Raw genomic sequence first — 19586 nt, 5'->3', positions numbered from 1 at the left:
TCTCTATCCCTCTTCCTTCCTCTCTGTAAAAAATCAATAAAATATATTTTAAAAAAAAAAGAGAGTAGGTCCATGACAAAGGGATTCAGCAGTCATATCATGTTCATGAAAATGTGGATCTAAGCAATGCTGAATGGATGGTTGTGGACATGGAGATTCATTGTCTATACATCTTCGCAAGAAAGGTTTTATGTCTCCAAATGGCCAGGTGCTGTCAGCCCCTTCAGAAATTTTCTCAGCTTCAGAAACGCCACTTCCTGTGGAGATACACATCCAGCAACTGATCCAAGTATGAGTAAAAAGTTCAGATAACTCATCCCAATGAGTTAGGACCATTTTAGCTCCAGAGCTCAATCAAGATGACAAAGTCTGGCCTCACATATATATCACAGCTCAACTTTCCCTGCCACACCTTATTGCCTTGCCTTTTCTTCTACAATTGTTCATCCCAAGGGCACTGCCTAATAAACATCTATACTCTAAGCTCCACTTATATGGGTTCCTAGAGTGGTCAAATTCTTAGAAAGATACGTAGAATGTTAGTTGCTAGGAACTGGAAGGAGAGGGGAAAGAGGAATTAGTGTTTAATGGGTCAAAGTTTCAGTCAGGGAAAATAAACAAGTTCTGGAGAGAAATGATAGTGATGGTCACACCACAATGCAAATGTACTTAAATGACATAGAATTGTACATTTAAAAATATTATGTATATTTTTTAATATATTTTATTATTGATTTTTTACAGAGAGGAAGGGAGAGGGATAGAGACTTAGAAACATCGATGAGAGAGAAACATTGATCAGCTGCCTCCTGCACACCTCCTACTGTGGATGTGCCCGCAACCAAGGTACATGCCCTTGACCGGAATCGAACCTGGGAACTTTCAGTCCGCAGGCCAATGCTCTATTCACTGAGCCAAACCAGTTAGGGCAATATTATGTATATTTTACCACAATAAAAAAAGTGAGAGAGGTAGTGAATACAACATGTGAGGAGGAACAGTGGAAATTTCTTTGAAATTAATGCTTAGGGGAAACCAACATGGGCTGATTTGCAAGGAGTGGTGGAGCAGCCCTAGTCATGAAAAACTGATAGATGGGATCCAAAGTTTAGAAAGGAAGAACTTCTAATAACTGTCATCCTGACCAACAGGATAGGAGAGCCCAAAGACTCAGATGATTAACTTTATGCTGAAATGCAAACAAATGGGCATCTTCGGTCTCATTCAGAGGTTGTGTTTCTTCCTCCCAATAGCTTTTCATGGAAGTGTGAATTGCTGGAGAACTGGCTAATGGAAAGATTTGGATTTGGGCTAGGCTTGTTGTCTGCGCAACAATTTCACTGTGGGCTGAGACAAAGGGTTATTAGGTTTGGGAGAACTTTCCCGAGTTCATAAGAGGAACACTGGCAAGTTGCTAAGATTCACAGGCAATCAATAGGACACAAGAATCAACTAAACTTGCTGGCACAGCAGCCATAGCAACAACCTTGGCAAACCCTCTGCACAGATAGCAACAAGCCACTTCAAAATCACTGGGAGCTGAGCCAAGAGAGGGAACACTGAGACAAGGACTTTGTAAATCTTAAGGATAAACTCCCTACACATGAAAAACAAAGAACAACTTCCAAAGCGTTTCCTTTGATTTCTTTTGATCTCCCTTAATTTAAGAAGCCTGGCCCTAAAGTCTGGAGATCAGACCCAGTCTTTCAAAGGGAAGGACAAATTGCCCCAAAGTCCTTAACATGCAAGCAGGTCCATTATAATGTGAGATCTGCCTGGAAAGTCCTGTTTTGAACAAAGGATAATATTCAAGAATCTCAGGGACCTTTAGATACAGGATCAAAAATAACATTAATTCTGGGAAACTAGAATATAGGTAGAGAAATCATTTTTACTATGGAAGGATATGGATGTGATAATTGCTGGATACAGAAGACCAAAGAAGTTTTCCTGAAGTGATATCTCCTTCCCCTGAGTGTGTAATTGCAAGTGATTCATTGCAATTCTAGGAATGGAAAGAACATTCAAGAGGTTAAAGGGTAGGACCCAAACATTTGGGCATACCAAATGGGATCCTCTAGAACAACTATATATCACCATTGCAAATATAAAATATTACCAAAGTGCAATAGGAGTCTACCAAATTACATAACAAGGGTGTTGAAAATAACTCCATATACCACTGACCCCAGATTTGACTAGTCTAAAATAGCGATGAACATTAAATCAACCTTTTAGTAATCCATGGTCACTGATGTAGCAAATGCATTTTTTAGATCCCTATTAACTTTGGTCACCAATCTAGTTTGACTTCATTTGGACAGAATCATACCTTTATTGTCCTACTATAGGGATAAATTCTAGCACTAGAAAAAGTAATAATTACTTTATCTTGAAGATTATTAAACCATCTTTATTACTTTTTATATTCATAAAACCAAAAGGTTTTGAGCTAAAACATTTCTATCTGTCTCTCTCACCCTGAATACACTTGAGTAGACACACACACAACTCCCCCAACACATACACATTCCCATGTAGCTTTATTAAAGTCATGTGTTAATCTTCCTACCCTCACCCCACATATCACCATTAATTTATTTAAGCAACTGGAGGATGAACACATAGGAATAACTCCAGAGCATTAAAGCAACAGCCAGTCTTGCCATTCAAAGTATGGTCCATGGCCTAGCAGCATCAAGCAGCATCTGGGACAGTGTTAGAAATATTATGTATATTTCTTATCTCATTCTCCTCCTCCTGACATAGATGAACAAATCTGTCCTCTAACAAGATCCTTCAGTTGATTTTGTGAGTTCTTTAAAGTTTGAGAAACACTACTCTAAACTAGTGGTTCTCAGAGTATGGTCTCCAGCCAACAGCATCATTACCTGAGAACCTGTTAAAATACAAAGTTTTGGGTCCAACCCAAGACCAACATATCAGAAACTCTTCCGCTGGGGCCCAGCAATCTGTGTTTTACCAGGACTTGCAGCTTGGGAACAGGTGACAGCTGCTACCATTATCATTACCATATCCCCAATGATGATTGCTCATCTAAGAGTCGTGACATTGACAACTGTTGCCAGAAATGAACAGACCTCAGAAAGGCCCTTAAGAACCTACAGGATTTGTATCTGCATAGCTTTCTAAACTCATCTGTGCCACTCTCCCACAAAGCTCTAGCCACAAAGCCCTTTCTTGCCTTTGGGACTCCGAACTCACTGTCTCCTCTTCTAGTAAGACTCTTATTCTCCTCTTAGGATGTCCGGCTGTCTGGCTCTTTCTTATCCTTTAGGACCCATTAAAAACACCACCTCTTTAGAGACGCTTTCTCTAACTCATCCTATCAAAATGTGTTCTCTTTTCCCTGTGTCTGAACCTTTTTTCCTTATAGAGCATGTCACAATTCACAGTTATGGTATTTGTTAGCTTATTTATTCACCATCTATTTCCTTATTAGACATTAAGCTCCATGACGCAGGGCCCATCTGCCTTGATCACCACATGGTGCCTAACAGTATCTTCTGTATAGCAGGCTTCAATGGATATTTACTGGATAAATTATTAAATAGGAGCTATCATGGAAAAGATACCAGACTCAGATACATACACTGAGTAGCCAAATTATTATGATTCTGAATGCATAATAATCTGGCCACTCAGTGTATATCCTATATAATAAAAGGCTAATATGCAAATTGTCCCCTCGACCAGGAGTTCGACCTGCAGGCAGGCCGGCCAACTGTCCATGTCCCCTCTCCCTGGCCAGGCTGGCCGGACCCCACCCATGCACGAATTCATGCACTGGGATATATATATATATATATATATATATATATATATATATACACATACATACATACATACATATACACACTGAGTGGCCAGATTATGCGTTCAGAGATCATAATAATCTGGGTACTCAGTGTAGATGGAGTCTTACCATTGTTAGTGGTGGTACCACTAAGATTAATTCTTTCTGTGATCATAGTAGGAAAAGAAATGTTCTTTTCACACTGAATCAAGAAAAGACGTAAGTTGTCCATAATGTTTGATAAATCTCAACATTATAAGTTCTCTAAGTACTGGAGGTTTTTTCTAGGGAACTTAAAATTTTGTCATTTAAATGATTATGTTATACAAGTAGAATAACTTTCACCTGAAAAGGAATGAAGCCAAAACATAAAATAAAAATGTTTAATTTCCTTTCGAATGTGTGTTGAATTCAATACAAATTGTTAAAGCATTTTTCTAGGTCAAAAGAACCGATGTTACATTTAGAAGGCAATTGACTGCAAAAAAATATAATCTATGCTCTACTTTATTTTTAAAAAGTAACTCAAGATCTTATTCTATGTTTAATTGTTGTAATAATGATGTCTTCTTTACAGACAAAGATACTACAACAAAATAATGGCACAATAAATGAATTTTTGTTGTTTTTTTTCTCTTTGTAATATCTTCATATACCAGTAAAAAATAAACTCTTTAATAAATAAATATATAATAAATATTTGAAAATTGAAAATGTATAAATAGGTCCATCCTTTAAAAAAAAGTTCCGTCTTGGTGTGGCATGTTTCATAGTCCATGTTACACCCAGGTTTTTTACATAGCATTTTTTACATAACCTGCAAAATCCTTCAAGTTCCTTAAAATATGTAGCAGTAATCCTGGCCAACCATGTCAATCCATTTCTTCAACATGAAGTATCTATTTTTAATGTAACTTTTAAAGTAAACATAATCCAGAGAGGTGAGGCACCAGAGCAGCAAATTAGGTGGGTTCCCATTATCCACGTTTTACAGATTTTCAGCTTCAATCTACCATTAAAGACTGAGCCAGTGTCCGTAAGGGAACTTAATCCACTAGTTAATCCACTTAGAAAGAGAGATCTTGAGCTATGTCAAGTCAAAGTTCTTTTGTTTGTTCCTAATATTCTTTCCAAATTCAGTCTCTGAGTGGAAAACAGGCTCTGAAACATTCTGAATGTCTTCCTGGGTTATTATTTTACTCTGGGAACTATAATAAGAAAAAATGGTTGCAATTTGGTTCTTCAGTAAAGACAGGATCACACTTTAAGTGTATATTAGTATGTCCTTATACAATGCAGGAACTCTTTCTGGATCCACTGGTCTAGGCAGGAAATGCGTAAATTTCTGATGTCTTTTGGACCTCGCACCATCTCTTGGAGTTCCGTCTTTGTTAAGTGCCACAAAATACCTGCGGCCAGTGTCTCCATGTTTATATATGTTGGATGAATAGGTATTATACCAGTTCTCTTCAAATTGCTCCCTAAAGATGCATTCAGAAGTCAGTTTCTCCTAAAAGAGAGAAGAAAACTGCCATTAGTAAAAGAAAAAAAAAAAAACCTTTAAAAGTATTTTTTAGAAAAATCTTAACTCTGTCTTCTTAGTTTTTTGCCTATAATTATATCCTTGCCAAGGAAGGAGAAAGATTGAATTGTTTTTATTTTATTTTGCTTTAGTTCTTATGTAACTTGGAATTCTTTCTTCCAGCAGTTCAATTCAAAGAACTTTGTTTCATGTCAATTCTCAATTTTATTTTCAAATACTTAAAAAAATATTCTGAACTTTCTCATGCTCCATTTTATTTCCCTCCTCCTACCATCACCACCGAAGAGCCCTATAGTTTATGTTGTTCCATCATTAGATGCCAAAGTTCTACATAGAAAATCTCTACTACATCTTGAAACACTTCAAGATCTTGCTAACATCCAAATTCCTAATTTAAGATCATCGCTCCAAATCCTATATATTCACTTTATGAATTTATGAGTTTATTGTTTGTTGATACATTCCCCAGGACTACCTTTGATATGGATGTTACTTTTAGGTAAATGCAGTAAAAGCCCAGTGATTTCTTATCTCTTCAAGATGGTCTGTATATTATTCTAAGGGATGGACCACAGTTGATTTTTTAAATACAACATATACATGAAAAAGGAAAATCATGTGCATGTTTTTCTCCTTCAATCGTGATTCTACTCTTGTGATTATTACACATGTAGTATTTCGCTGCTGAACAGACAGCCTGGAAAGAGCAAGGTTTGCTCTTACGAAGGAAAGAAATAAGTGGAATGCACTTACTGAAATATTACAACCAATTTTTCTGTAGATATGGAGATTCTAACTGTACATGTGGTCTCAGTTGAGATTTTAAGGAAAAAATGTACTAGACAGTGCCATCCGCTAAATCATAAAGAGTAAATTATCTTTGTAACTAGTTACAGACTTTGACTTTAAGAAGTGATGTTGGCCTGGCCAGTATGCTCAGTGGTGACCTATGAACCAGGAGGTCATGGTTCAATTCCTGGTCAGGGCACATGCCCAGGTTGTGGGCTCCATCGCCAGTGGGGGATGTGCTGGAGGCAGCCAATCAATGATTCTCTCTCATCATTGATGTTTCTATCTCTCTCTCCCTCTCCCTGCCTCTCTGAAATCAATAAAAATATATTTTAAAAAAATAAAATAAAGATAGCAAGTGATATATACTTAGTTATAGAGGATGATAATGAGTGGAGAAATTTTACATTAAATGAATGTAAAGGCGAAAAGAATCTAACATAGCAAAAAGAAAATGCTCTCATTTCCTTTATCTCTGGTGGGAATGACCAAAATATGAAGAAAAGTAAAAAGACCTAAGATAATGGGTAGGAAAGCCTAGTGAGCTGAAAGCTATGAGGGTTTAAGCTTTAGAAAATAAAACTGAGCTACTGTACTATTCCCCAGACCCATAGAAACATATCAGAATATAAAATTTTAAATTTGTACACAAATATATTTCTTTTGAAATGCATTATTAGTAGATATTTTACTTACAAAATTGATAGTCATTGTTTTATGAATTACATAATTTTAAAAAAAATACGTACTGATCCATAGAGTTCTCCTTTGTCATTCATTCCAAGGTAGAGACCACTGTCCACACCTCTAATACTGACCAATCCCACTGCCACACTGATGAATTCCAGGATACCTAAATTCATAAACAAAATAACGATTTGTATTTATTAATGAATATATGACTAGTGAAAATCTTCCAAACAGCAGTAGACCAATATTGCTAAATATAAATATAGTGATGTACGTGATAGTCCTGTGTAACTGAAAAGTGCTGTACAACTGTCTTATTCTGATGGTCCTCCCATTTTATAGATGGGGAAAAAACGAAAAAGAAACTAATCTCATCATTGTATAATGTAAAGGGTAGAACACCTTAAATCAGACTGGCCTGGGTTTGTAATTCACTGGCTATTTAAACTATGCAAATCACTTGTCTTCTTTGAACTTCAGTTTCCTCATATGCAAATTGAGGGAAATGCCTCCTTACAAGAGAGGTAAGAACTAGCACACACATTAGGCATTCTACAAATGGAAGCTATTATGATCATAAATTAGTATATAATAGAGGTGTTCTTAGCTCTCTGTGATCTCATTAGTTAATTATAATCATGTTCTATTAATTATGCTTTTGTGGGGTTTTTTTTGTTTGTTTGTTTGTTTTGCTTACCATGAGTCAAGTCAATCTTTTTCTAGCTGCAACCAGTAAAACTTATATGGGTATGTTAGTATTTTATAGTTTATTGAGAATCTATTTACATTTTCTATCTGGTCCTCAAAAACAGTCCTCTAGCATAGGTATGGAGATATTATCATCCCATTTACATATAAAGAAACTGAGGCTCAAGGAGGTTTACTGACTTGCCTAAGGACATGACATTTGTAATACTTGAACTCACACTTCTGAACCTTAATCCAATGTTTCTACTTCAGAACACTGTTTCTTGAAGACAATACAGTAGTTTCAAACTTTATAGATTACCTAATATGCTATTTTCTGTCACATGATTTTTAAAAGTAAATTTTATAGTTCAAAGAAATAAAAAACACTTTATAATTCATTAAATGTGATAGCCAAATACCAAGAATTTAGCATGCAAATTGATTTTCTATTAATAACTTTCTAGAATTACTTTCATTTACCAGAAGGTAAACTAGTGTTAAAAACTCTCCACTTAATACACTAAAATACCATAGTAAAGAAAAAAAAAACCCACAAAACTTAATGTTTATGTCTGCAACATGCTTTCTCTAACCTTTGGACTAATGTCTTTGTCTTGTTCTTCCTCTTAGACTCTGCTGGAAAAGTATATAGACATACTTTATGTACTTGGAACTTCCTTCCTCAATAGCTTTCTACCTTTACCCATTCACCCCCTCTTAAGCTCTACAAACAGTGTAAATGTGCACCATTTAGCCTGAGTCTTGCTTTTAAGTCATTTTTTGATTATTGTGCAAGTTTCTGTTTGGACACATGATGTTCCCAAGTCCAAGGGAAAGTACAAAATCTAGTTATTTGCCTATACAGGGGGCTCTATTCTGTCCAGAGCCTACTTCATTCTTTGGCAAAAACACAGATTCTTAAGCTTTCATGTAGATTCTTAAGAGCCCAAATGAATGCTTTCAAACTATTAGAAGATCATGTAGAATACTAGAGCTATCAAGGATTTTACAGCAACAATACATTACTAAATAGTCTCTAAGTGGCTTAAAAGAGTCAGTGTCCCTAAGGCAGAGAGAAGATAAGATATAGCAGGAAGACACAGACGCCATAGAACAGCCATTATAATGACAACTTTAGAGGTAGGGAATAAATGGCAATTAAATTTGCTGTCAAGTTCATTAATGATGGATTCATATTAGAAATAAAAATATCAGGCCAAATCATGTTGGTAGAAGCAGATATGTTAATGGAATTTCATCCAGGATATACTTACAAATGTGTAATTACTTGAAGTTGTATTGAATGTTAAATTTAAATTGAAAGGGATACTATGGCTCACATGTAACTTAATTTTCTGATTTACATTAGGATGCTCCTGTCTTTCAAAGAACAGGAACTGATTAACTGATTAGGATGCATAATCGAGCCAGTTTTCAAATACAATAAAATATGTTTCATTTGCATATAGACCAATTATGTAAGAGATTTTATATTCATTTTTCTTGCAAAACTAAAACCACCTATACTTTAATTCTCATCGTAAGATATTGCTATCTTGTCAAAAATATGAAATTGTGGAAAGATGAAAATTACACATTCTTAGAATAATTCTATTAGATAGTTTCAACTTTATTAAATAACATCCAAAACTTCATACATAACCAGGTATAAATAATTTTGCAATGGCTCATAGGGTTGATGGGAAAAGGGTTATGTGTTTTTTTTGTGTGTGTTCCTCTTAAAGATTTTAGCCACACTTTTAAATTCTGATCCTTTTTCTCCTCAAGGAAATAGTATACCACATAGTAATTTGTAGTCATTAGATTCTTAAATGGGATTTGACAAGCCTTTTTTATTTATAATATGAGGTGGCAACTAAGCTAATTCCTTCACAAAGAGTAGACATGAAAAACTTTCCTTAAGAGGTAATCACAGATTTTAGATAGATTTTCTAATGCCCACTGTCCCATAAAAAGACTTGGAGGTACTTTGTCTTTCTGGTATCATTTTCAAAGCCAGCCTTCTTTAAAATCATAATAAACAGGTGAGTCAACCCACAATGCAACCACATCAGACAAATCTATGGAGAATAGGGGAGAATAAAGGAAAAGCCTCTAAAGAAATATGTTTGATCTCAGTTAAGCTTTTTTTAAAGTAATGATTCCATGTTTAGGTATTAGGTAATATACTACTGTGCAGAGAAACTCTATTGTAAGTATAGGGCTACCTCCAATAGGAAATTATTTTAACCTCACTGGGACCTTTCTGTCTATTGATGTGGTTTTGAAATTTTAAAATCCAGAATTCTGATTTTTTTACTTAATTGTGACTAAATCAGTATAAATTATCAAACATGTTAATTTACTTTAACATCTGAAATATCTAATCTTAAGCTTTTTCAAAATTAGTTTTTTGATGACACAGAAATGAGTCTGAAAGAAAAACAGCAAAATAATTTCATAATTAGTAATTAAAACCCAGGAAAAGAAGGCAAGTAGAGAAAAAAACATATAAAATTATACATCCTAAACATAAGCTTTCTTCTCACCTACACTCCTTTGTAGTAAATTATGATGTCTTAGCTATCAGAGGCCACTAGGAGGCACTGTAATGCATTGTAGAGTCTGTTCACTCCTTTAGGCTTCCAGACCAATCTGGTTATCTTCTCTTTGTGACAGTAAATATTTTATTCTGATAAGTAGCCTCTCATCATAGAGTGACAAACCAGCACAAAAATCAGTCAGTCGTATTTTTGCATTTACTAAATAATTATACAAAATTTTAGCAAAAAAATTACCGTAAGATAGTAATTCTGATATGCAATCTTCATACCAGTTTAACGAGTGTTATCAAATCTACAAATATTTACTCATCTCTTCCAACAGAGTCAGTCTTATAAAGAGACACAAAGTGGAAGAAGCAACTCTTGTAGTTGGAGAGATTCCAGGAATTGCAAGTGTTCCCAAGGCTACATTATGTACCCCAGGGGCAAGTCTGAATAGTACCTACGCTTAACTTCCACCTGCTCTGCTTATAAGCCTTCATGCATTTGTGTTCATTTCTAAGTCTCCTAGTAGCCGCAGGATTTCTCTGTCATGAATGAAGTGCCGTAATTCTTAGAGGTGAGAGAACTGAGCCACCTGGTGTCCACCAAGTTCATGAGAATCAGAATCTCAGACTCTTCCATTTAGAAACCACTTTCCAGAAGTGACCCCAAGGTTGGCCACTAGGTCATGACACTTTTGACTCATAGTCACTGGGAATTTGGAAGAGATCAGCGGGAGCTGCAAACATATGCATTTTAAAAAGTTAATTTTCTAGGCCTTTGAGTGCTACCAAATGACCACCACATGCTCATTTTTACACTGAGAGCGACAAAAGCCACTCAGTCCAAGATTTCCACTGCTCCAAAGTTTTAATGAGTACCACGGGCCAAGAAGGGAATGAGAGTAAAACAAGGAGATGAGGACAAGAGAAGAGAAGGTCATTTAGAGAAGAGATTCCCAAAAAATCCTGCAGTGCTGAGGAAGGTAAGGGAAACCTGATCCCGGGTTGGGCCCTTCCACATTGCTGCTGACCAGTAAATGGTATCTTTGGGAGAAAAAAAAAAAAGAAAGAAAGAAAGAAAGAAAGAAAGAAAGAAAGAAAGAAAGAAAGAAAGAAAGAAAGAAAGAAAGAAAGAAAGAAAGAAAGAAAGAAAGAAAGAAAGAAAGAAAGAGAGAGCAAGAGAGAGAGAGAGAGAGAGAGAGAGAGAGAGAGAGAGAGAGAAAGGAAGGAAGGAAGGAAGGAAAGAAAAGAAAAATAGTTAATCTCTCCAATGATGTCCCAAATTTGATGATCAAAACCCTTTGAGAGTGCTAGGCAGTTAACTCTAATATGATGAAAATTTCTTCAATGGGGGAAAAGATCCCGGGATGTCAGAACCTGAAAGCATCTTAAAGCGATCACCTATTCAATCCCATCCTTGTACAGTCAAGAACACTAAGGCTCAAACTGGTGCGGGCACTTGCTAGTTAGGTAGGAATTAAAAGTGGAGACGTTATGATTTCCCAGTCTAGTGACTTAACCATCTGCCTTAACAATCACGCACTTGTTTCTTTCCTTTAACCCCTGCCGCTCCCAGCGCTGCTGGAGGCATTCTGAAACCTGTCCCTAGGTGTTCCCACCCATATCTTCTTTCGCTTCCCCATTTCCTCTTACGTGCGGTCAACACCAAGATTTTGCTTTGGGGTTTCACCGTTTGTAAAGAGGAGCCTGCCTGAAGGACTGGGCATGCTCAGTAGCCATGGGCTGTTTTTCTCACCCAAACAGAACTTGAAGCGCAGAGGACTGCTGCCAGGTGAGCCTGGCAGGAGCGACGGCGCCCGCGGAAGCGAACCGTCGCCTCTGCAGGTGCACACTCACTGTGCTCTAGGTGGGCAGGTAATGCTCGCATCCCATCAAGAGCAGAGCAGCCCCGAGTGCGTAACTATCGGGTGTGTTTAAAGAAGCGGAATGCTTCCTGTTACTACTTTTTGCTGATAAAATGGTAGCCGGGCGGGGGGCGGGGGGGGGGTGACAGGAAGTGGGAGGAAATAGTATGGGGGTTTTAAAAACAAAACAAAAACAAACGAACCAAAAACTGCCTGCGAGGTAGGTGGTGCGAGGAAGATCCCAGGCAGCAGAAGGGCTGGGAAGTAAAGCGCGTGCGGAGCCCCCCTTTTTCTCCTCCCGCCCCGGCATCCGGGGCCGCGGGCCTAACCTCGGTTAGAGGACAGGTCCTCGGGGTCCCCGCGCGGCTCCCTCGAGCCCCAGCCGGCCAGCCCCGTCTCCCTGCGCAGGCGAGGAGGGAGGCGGACGGGGTGTGGAGAGGAGCCGGGGTGGGGCGCAGGTACCTACCGAAGAGGCTGTGGTCCTGCCGGGTGCCCTGCACGCTGCCGTCGGGCAGGATCTGCAGGTGGAAGCCGGTGCGGCAGTAGAGCTGCCGGCGGCGCAGGATGCCGTGCAGGTGCGCTAGCTCCGCGACCCCCGGCCCGCGGGCGCCCCGCTCCGCCGCGCCCCGTCGCTCGCCCAGCAGCGGCGGCCGCTCCCCCGCGGGAGGCAGCAGGAAGTGCGAGCCCACCTGCTGGCCCAGGCCCTCTAGGCCCCCCAAGAGGCCCCCCACTTCGGCTAAGGGAGCCATGGAGGGAGGGGTCAGAGGGAGAGGCGGAGGATCCGCAAAGCAAAAGACCCCCAATAAAAAGTATAGCGGGGGTGGGAGGTGAACGAAGAAAAATGATAGCGGACGGAGCGCAAAATGTTAAGACCCGGTTACTCCTGCGAGGTCGCGGAATGAACTTTGCACTGAGATGGCTGGGAAGCGGTCGCTGTCTCGGAGCGATCTTCTCTCCTTGGGCAGGTGGGAGCGGGCTGCGGGCTTTGCAGAAGCATCTAGAGCTGCGGCTGCCAACCCTGGGGCAGGGGGCAGGGGCTCCCGCTCCGCAAACCGATCAGAGCAGTCCTGTGTACATACACGCCGAGTATATAAGCGGGTCCTCTTGACATATGCTAATCAAGTCCTTTCATGCGCGCTGGGGAGGTTCTGTTTGAAATCTTAAACCGGCCTCCTCTCAACAGGTTTTAGCTCTTCGGAAGTGACCAGAAGGGCCCTGGACGGTTCTCTGTCCGTGCAGTCGCAAAAATCATTCCCACACGTGTCCAGAGCTGGCCAGCAACTTCGGGGAGGCGCAGTCAAGGCCCCTCTTCGGGGCTGGCTGTCTTGGGAACAACCTTGATGCGGCTCCGCCGCTGCCGTGCAACTGCCTTTGATGTGCGCTCCTCTGCAGTGATGGATGGCTGCTAAAAGGAGCCCAGCTTGGCAGGTATATAGAAGAAGGGGAAGTGGGGCGGGAGGGGAGGCAGGAGGGGGAGGGGGAGGGGAGCAGAGGAAAAGGAGAGGAGAGGAGGAGAATTGGACTCCTTGGGAGCTGCTGGGAGAGCCTGCAGTGGACAGGTGCAAAGAAAGGTAAGAGAGGGAAAAGGGAAAAAGGGTGTTACCTGAGGCTTAGACCTGCCCAGACACACATGAAAGGAGAATCAAAGCTTTGACAGTGTAACGCACTAATTTTAAAACACTAATAAAATGTACAAGCATTACTCTTTTCTTTTATCATTTAGATGGGGGATTTTCTTTACATAATCAGGGTTAGGTTAGAAACACACGGACCCCCCCTTCCCGGGCTCTCTTTAATGTTAATCGTTACTCAGCACATGATATAACCAAGACTGTCTTATGGCTATGTGGAAGTTTTACATTGTGTGCTAAGGTCACGAACTTTTAATCAATATAATATAATAATATACTAAATCCTGAATCTAGGGATTATGAGTAAATCCAAATAGGCGGAAAAGAGGTATTGTTCATCCTTATATTTGCCATGAATAGGAAATGAGTATCTGTAATAGTATCATTAGTGAGTAGCCTCTGGGGCCCTTCCCAGCCCAAGAGCACATCCCTTTCTTCTTGGTTGCGTTTCCTTTAAGGTTAGATTTTTGGTTTACTTTTAATTATAAAAACAGTGTTGATTCTTGACGTGTTTTTGAGATATGGAAAGTTACTGGTAAAAAAAAAAATGAAAGAATGCCTATATGTATTTATTAAATAAAAAATCATTGAAGTGAAGGAATTGGATGCATCTCCATTTGAACTTATAAACTCTGGGTTTGGACCACTAGTTAAATTCAAGATGTTTCCATTACTATTTTTTCAGTGGTAGAAGAATTGAGAATCCATCTTTTGGGAGATTTATGCTTCCGCTGAGCAAAAAGTTTTAGGGAATCACTAAAGATTAGTTTTCCAGTCTTGTTTCATAGTCTATTCAGCAAAAGCCTAAACCTGGGATCACAAATGGATGGGATTGCTTTATTTTATTTGGTCTAAAGGGTTGGGGTTTTTTTTGCTAATTAATTGGCAGGTGCTTTAAAGTAGGTAAAGTTACACCTTTTCATCACTATGGCCCTAAGTACTGACCCTTGTGCCACCAAGTTATAAAAGAGTCCTTAAAACAAGTGATTTACTGTTGATAGATATGAAATAAAACAAAAACACTGGCTAAAAACAATAAACAGATAAATCACTTTAGAAATGTATACTGCCAAGTCTGTTTTAAAGGTTGTACCAGGTAAATGTCATATTATTTTACCTTTCAAATAACAGCAGTCTGTCTTGTGGTAGGACCCCGAAATCCACCATAATCAAGATTTCAAAGGACATCTGTGTAAACATTATCACATCAGTGTAAAACACCAACCAATGAGCTTTTACTTTGAACCAAATCTTCTTAATTGCAGTGTTAAATCAAAGAAAGTTAGATCAAAGTTGTGTGAATCTCATAGCGGGATAACTAAAATAGCCAGTACATACATCGATCACTTTTAAAGAAGAGATACTTAAAGGTTTAAAACAAAGATCAAGTACCTTTTAATGAGGTTTGTTTCAAGGTCTAAGTTCTGCACAACATATAATACTATTAATTATTCCACCATGGATACATAACATCGTCACCTGTTCCTTGAGTACTAGTTTGGTACAAAATGAAATGTTTTATAGAATTAATGTTTTAATTCTATAAAACATTTCCTCACACTTTAAGTCTTGCTATGTGAATTATAGCTCTAAGACTGGTTAAGTCTTTTATATTATTTATATATGCAAAAATATGGGGACATTTTATACATAGTCACCAAAACCCAAATACTTTAATAATAGAACTACCTTCCCTTTGTGCAGCGCTGGCATTTTCCAGTGCATTGTCTTACTAGTATTTAATCACCACAATAATCCTATGAGATAGGCACATTCCACATTATAAGGGGGGGAAATTCTCCCGTATTCTAGTTCAGGGTTTAGTCCTACATCCCAGGGCAATGTCCTCTCTGAAGGCCTGTTGCCTCGTTTGTACAATAAGAACAATATAGCTCCTGCCTAGTTCACTACATCTAGGATTGCTAGGAGACTTAAATGTGAACATATTTAGGAAAGTGTTTTTAAAACTATGAAGTTTTCCGTGCATATAAGATGCTAGACACCTTCAGTTGTTGGGGAAAATTCTGCTTTATAATTTAACAAATGCAATTCATTTGAAATACAAAATAAATCTTTTTTTCCCCCAACCAAACCTTTAATGTGTAAGTTTTGAATGGTGCTTAATGCCATTTTATAAAGGGCCAGAATAGAAACAAAAAGATAAGGATTTCTTTTGTTTGCACTAGTCATGTGACAGGAAAAGATAACACTAAAGATTTTTTTGCACATGCTGTGATGATATCATGGGAAGTTAAATAATTTTGAAGAGTGTTTTACAAGAGTGCATTATTCAACTTTTAAGTATACACTGCAATCTAATCAACTCTACCTATACTTCCTAGAGACCACACTTGCCTTGCTGTTCTACAAATATGTGGTACAATTTCTACTTCCACAAATGTAGTTACAGTTTTCCAGACCATAGAATTTCCTGCTAGCTTTTCAGCAAGCATATTGCTGTGAGTCTTCATTTTACACATGAAAAAAGATGGTTTTTGATACTTCTACATGTGTTTAACTTAAGAAAAAGAGCTGATTTAAAAGTCACGACTTTTACCCCATAAAATAAAAGTACACTGGCTCACATTATTTTTATTTGTAATTACAAAACATTGGCAACAACATAAATTTCCTTACATAGGAAACTGATTAAGTTATGATATATTCACAGAGTGGAGCATTATACAGCCGGGGAAAAAATGACAAAGATGGCTCTAAACTAATATTTCCAGGATATATTGTTAAGCGAAAAGAGCAAAGCTTCAGCATATTTTATGTACAGTGTGTTACCTTTTCTGTAAGAAAGAAGGAAAGTAATAAACTTCTACCTGTGTATGTTCATTTTTCCCCAAAAATAAACATAGATGGATAAACCAGAAACTAATTGGTTAATTGACTACCTGGGTGAACGTAAGAAGAGAAAGGCAAGTGACACTTCTTTGAGAACAGCTTTTTATAGAGTTTTGACTTTTTGAGAAATGGAAAGGTTATAAATTTTTTAAGTAGAATAAAATAAACAAGAATGAGGGGGAAATGGAATGGGACCAGAAACAAATGAACCTTACTGAATTCAAATAAATAACATAACCACACAGAACGGAGTAATAATATATATATATATTTTAAAGCTAATTAACTTTCAAATACAGTTCTCTGGCTATATAATTAAGGTCTAAAGAGAAAAACAAACATAAACAAACACTGAATTTCAGGTACAAAGACTGATTTCCCCAGTGGTAGGGGTTAGACTAGCATATTGTAAGATTGAGCAAATAATTACATACACTGACAATATGAAAGCTAGGTGTTTCAGTTTTAAAAAGTGGTGCTATAGACATGAAAACAGGGAAGATTAGAATGAATCTTATAGTATGAATTGAAATTGCAGTTACTGGTATGAACACAAAGGTGTGTGTGTGTGTGTGTGTGTGTGTGTGTGTGTGTGTGTGTGTTTCATCTTAGTTCTGTCCACTAAAGGGCCTAGCATCAAGGATACACCACAAACAGTTGAGCACACCTAGTGTCTAGAATAGATCTTTAGTTTCTCAATTCAATCTACTGCTAATATGACCCATAATTCCTGGAAAATATCTGGTTTCAGGACTGGAACACCTTTTTCTTTTTAAGACTATTTTTTAGAGCAGTTTTAAGTTCACAGCAAATAAGAGGATACACACTTGCATAGCTTCCCCATCCCCTACCAGGGTGGTACATTTGTCACAATTGATGAACCTGCATTGACACATCATCACCCAAAGTCCATAGTTTATATGGGTTAACTCTTAGTGTTGTCCAGTCTAGGGGTTGTGACAAATGTATAATGATATGCGTCCATCATTACAGTATTCTTTCACGGCCTTGACATCCTCTGCGCTCTGCCTATTCATCCTTCCCCCCACCCAACTCATAGCACCACCTACCTCTTTACTGTCTCCATAGTTTTGTCTTTTCCAGAATGTCGTGTAGTTGAAATCATACAGTACATTGTCTTCTTTCACTTAGCAATATGCACTTAAGTTTTCTCCATGTCTTTTCACAGCTTAATAACTAATTACTTTGTAGCACTCAATACTATTCTATTGTCCGGATGTACCACAGTTTACTTATTCACCTGCTGAAGGACATATTGGTTGCTTGCAAGTTTTAGTAATTATTAATAAAACTATAAATTTCCATGTGCAGGTCTTTGTGTAAAAAACCAGTAGGTAAATACCAAGCAGTGTGATTGCTGAATTGTATGGCAAGAGTATGTTTAGTTTTGTAATAACCTGCCAAATTATCTTCGAAAGTGGTTGTTCCATTTGCATTCTGACCAGCAATGAATGAGAGCTCCCGTGGCCCCACATCCTCACCATTATTTGGTGTTGTGGATTTTTGTGTTGTGTTCTGGATAATGACCATGCTAATATGTGTGGAGTAGTATCTTGTTTTAATGTGTGATTCCCTAATGACATATGATGCGGGGCATCTTTTCATGTTTATTTGCCATCTAGATATCTTCTTTGATGAGGCAGTTCTGAAGCTCTTTGGCCCATCTTTTAATTGGGTTGTTTGCTTTCTTTTTGTTGAATTTTGAGTTATTGGTATAGTTTGGATAACAGCCCTTTATTAAATGTGTCTTTTGCAAATATTTTCCCCCAATCCGTGGCTTGTCTTTTCATTGTCTTGACTTTGGCAGAGCAGAAGGTTTTAATATTAATGAATTCTAGCTTAGCAAATTATATATAGGGCAAGGCAAAACTAGGTTTACAGTTATGAGTACATGAAACAGAGTTTATTCTTGTATTATTTATTAATTATTTTATTATTTTCAATATGAACAATTGTAAACCTACTTTTGCCCCACCCTGTATTTCATGGATCATGTCTTTGGTGCTATAACTAAAAAGTCATCACCATGTCCAAAGTCATTTAGGTTTCTCCCATGTTATCTTCTAGGAGTTTTATAATTTTGCATCTCACATTTAGGTGTATGTTCCACTTTGAGTTAATTTTTGTGAACATGTAAGATCTGTATCCATATTCATTTTTTTTGTATGTGGATGTCCTATTATTCCAGCACCATTTATTGAAAAAGTATCCCATTTTTGCTCCATTGACCTTTGATTCTTTATCAATGATCAGTTGACTATATTTATATGGATATATGTCTAGGATATCTATTCTCTTCCATTGGTTTATTTGTCTATTCTTTCACCAATACCACAGTATCTTGAACCTGTAGCTTTATCATAAGTCTTATGGTCAAGTATTGTCAGTCCTCCAACTTTGTTCTTCTCATTCAGGATTGTACTGGCTAGTCTGGGTCTATTTTTTTAATATATATTTTATTGATTTCAGAGAGAAAGGGAGGGGGAGGAAGAGATAGAAACATCAATGATGAGAGAGAATCATTGATTGACTGCCTCTTGCACGCCCCCTACTGGGGATCGAGCCCGCAACCCAAGCATGTGCCCTGACCAGGAATTGAACCATGACCTCCTGATTCATAGGTCGATGCTCAACCACTGAGCCACGCCAGCTAGTCTGAGTCTTTTGTTTCTCCATATAAACTTTAGACTCAGTTTCTCCATTGCCATAAATAACTTTAATCAAAATAATAATAGAAGCAAGATATTCATAGGATAAAATAATAATGAGTGCAACTGTTCAAATAAATAAACAACCAAGCAAACAAATGAAAACAGTAAAGGAGAAGGGAACACTTTTCCTTATGGTAGATTCCTACTAATAAATACTGAAAGAATGATGGAAATAGCAAATGATGATTTTGCATCTATCATAGAATCATTGCTAATCCAGCAAAGTCATTAATGCATGCTAAAACTATAAAACAAAAAATAAAATAAATAAGAAAAAGTAAATAAAATGAATGGGTAAAAGTTTGATGAAGAAGAAGCTATTTACAGTCTCCAATATCCCCTCCAAATTGTTTCTTAATCACCAAGAGAAAATTATAACTTTACAGTGAATTAAATCTAGCAAATACTATCTTAACCAAATAATAAAAGTA

The 19586-nt window shown here is 37.8% G+C and overlaps 1 protein-coding gene across 1 annotated transcript; it reads right to left on the bottom strand.

The window, feature by feature from the left end:
• Positions 1–5081: 5081 nt before the first annotated feature.
• Positions 5082–12691, bottom strand: FGF20 (fibroblast growth factor 20; the record flags this gene model as incomplete). Its single annotated transcript, XM_080662980.1, has 3 exons — positions 5082–5327; positions 6899–7002; positions 12409–12691. The coding sequence occupies 3 exons, from the start codon at positions 12689–12691 to the stop codon at positions 5082–5084; spliced, it is 633 nt and encodes a 210-aa protein (XP_080519106.1).
• Between the last annotated feature and the right edge of the window lie 6895 nt (positions 12692–19586).

Source organism: Plecotus auritus (assembly GCF_963455305.1).
Source record: "Plecotus auritus genome assembly, chromosome: 3".
NCBI classification, from domain to species: Eukaryota; Metazoa; Chordata; class Mammalia; order Chiroptera; family Vespertilionidae; genus Plecotus; species Plecotus auritus.
The sequence above is the reverse complement of the archived record's forward strand: the minus strand, read 5'-3'. Positions and strand labels throughout refer to the sequence as shown.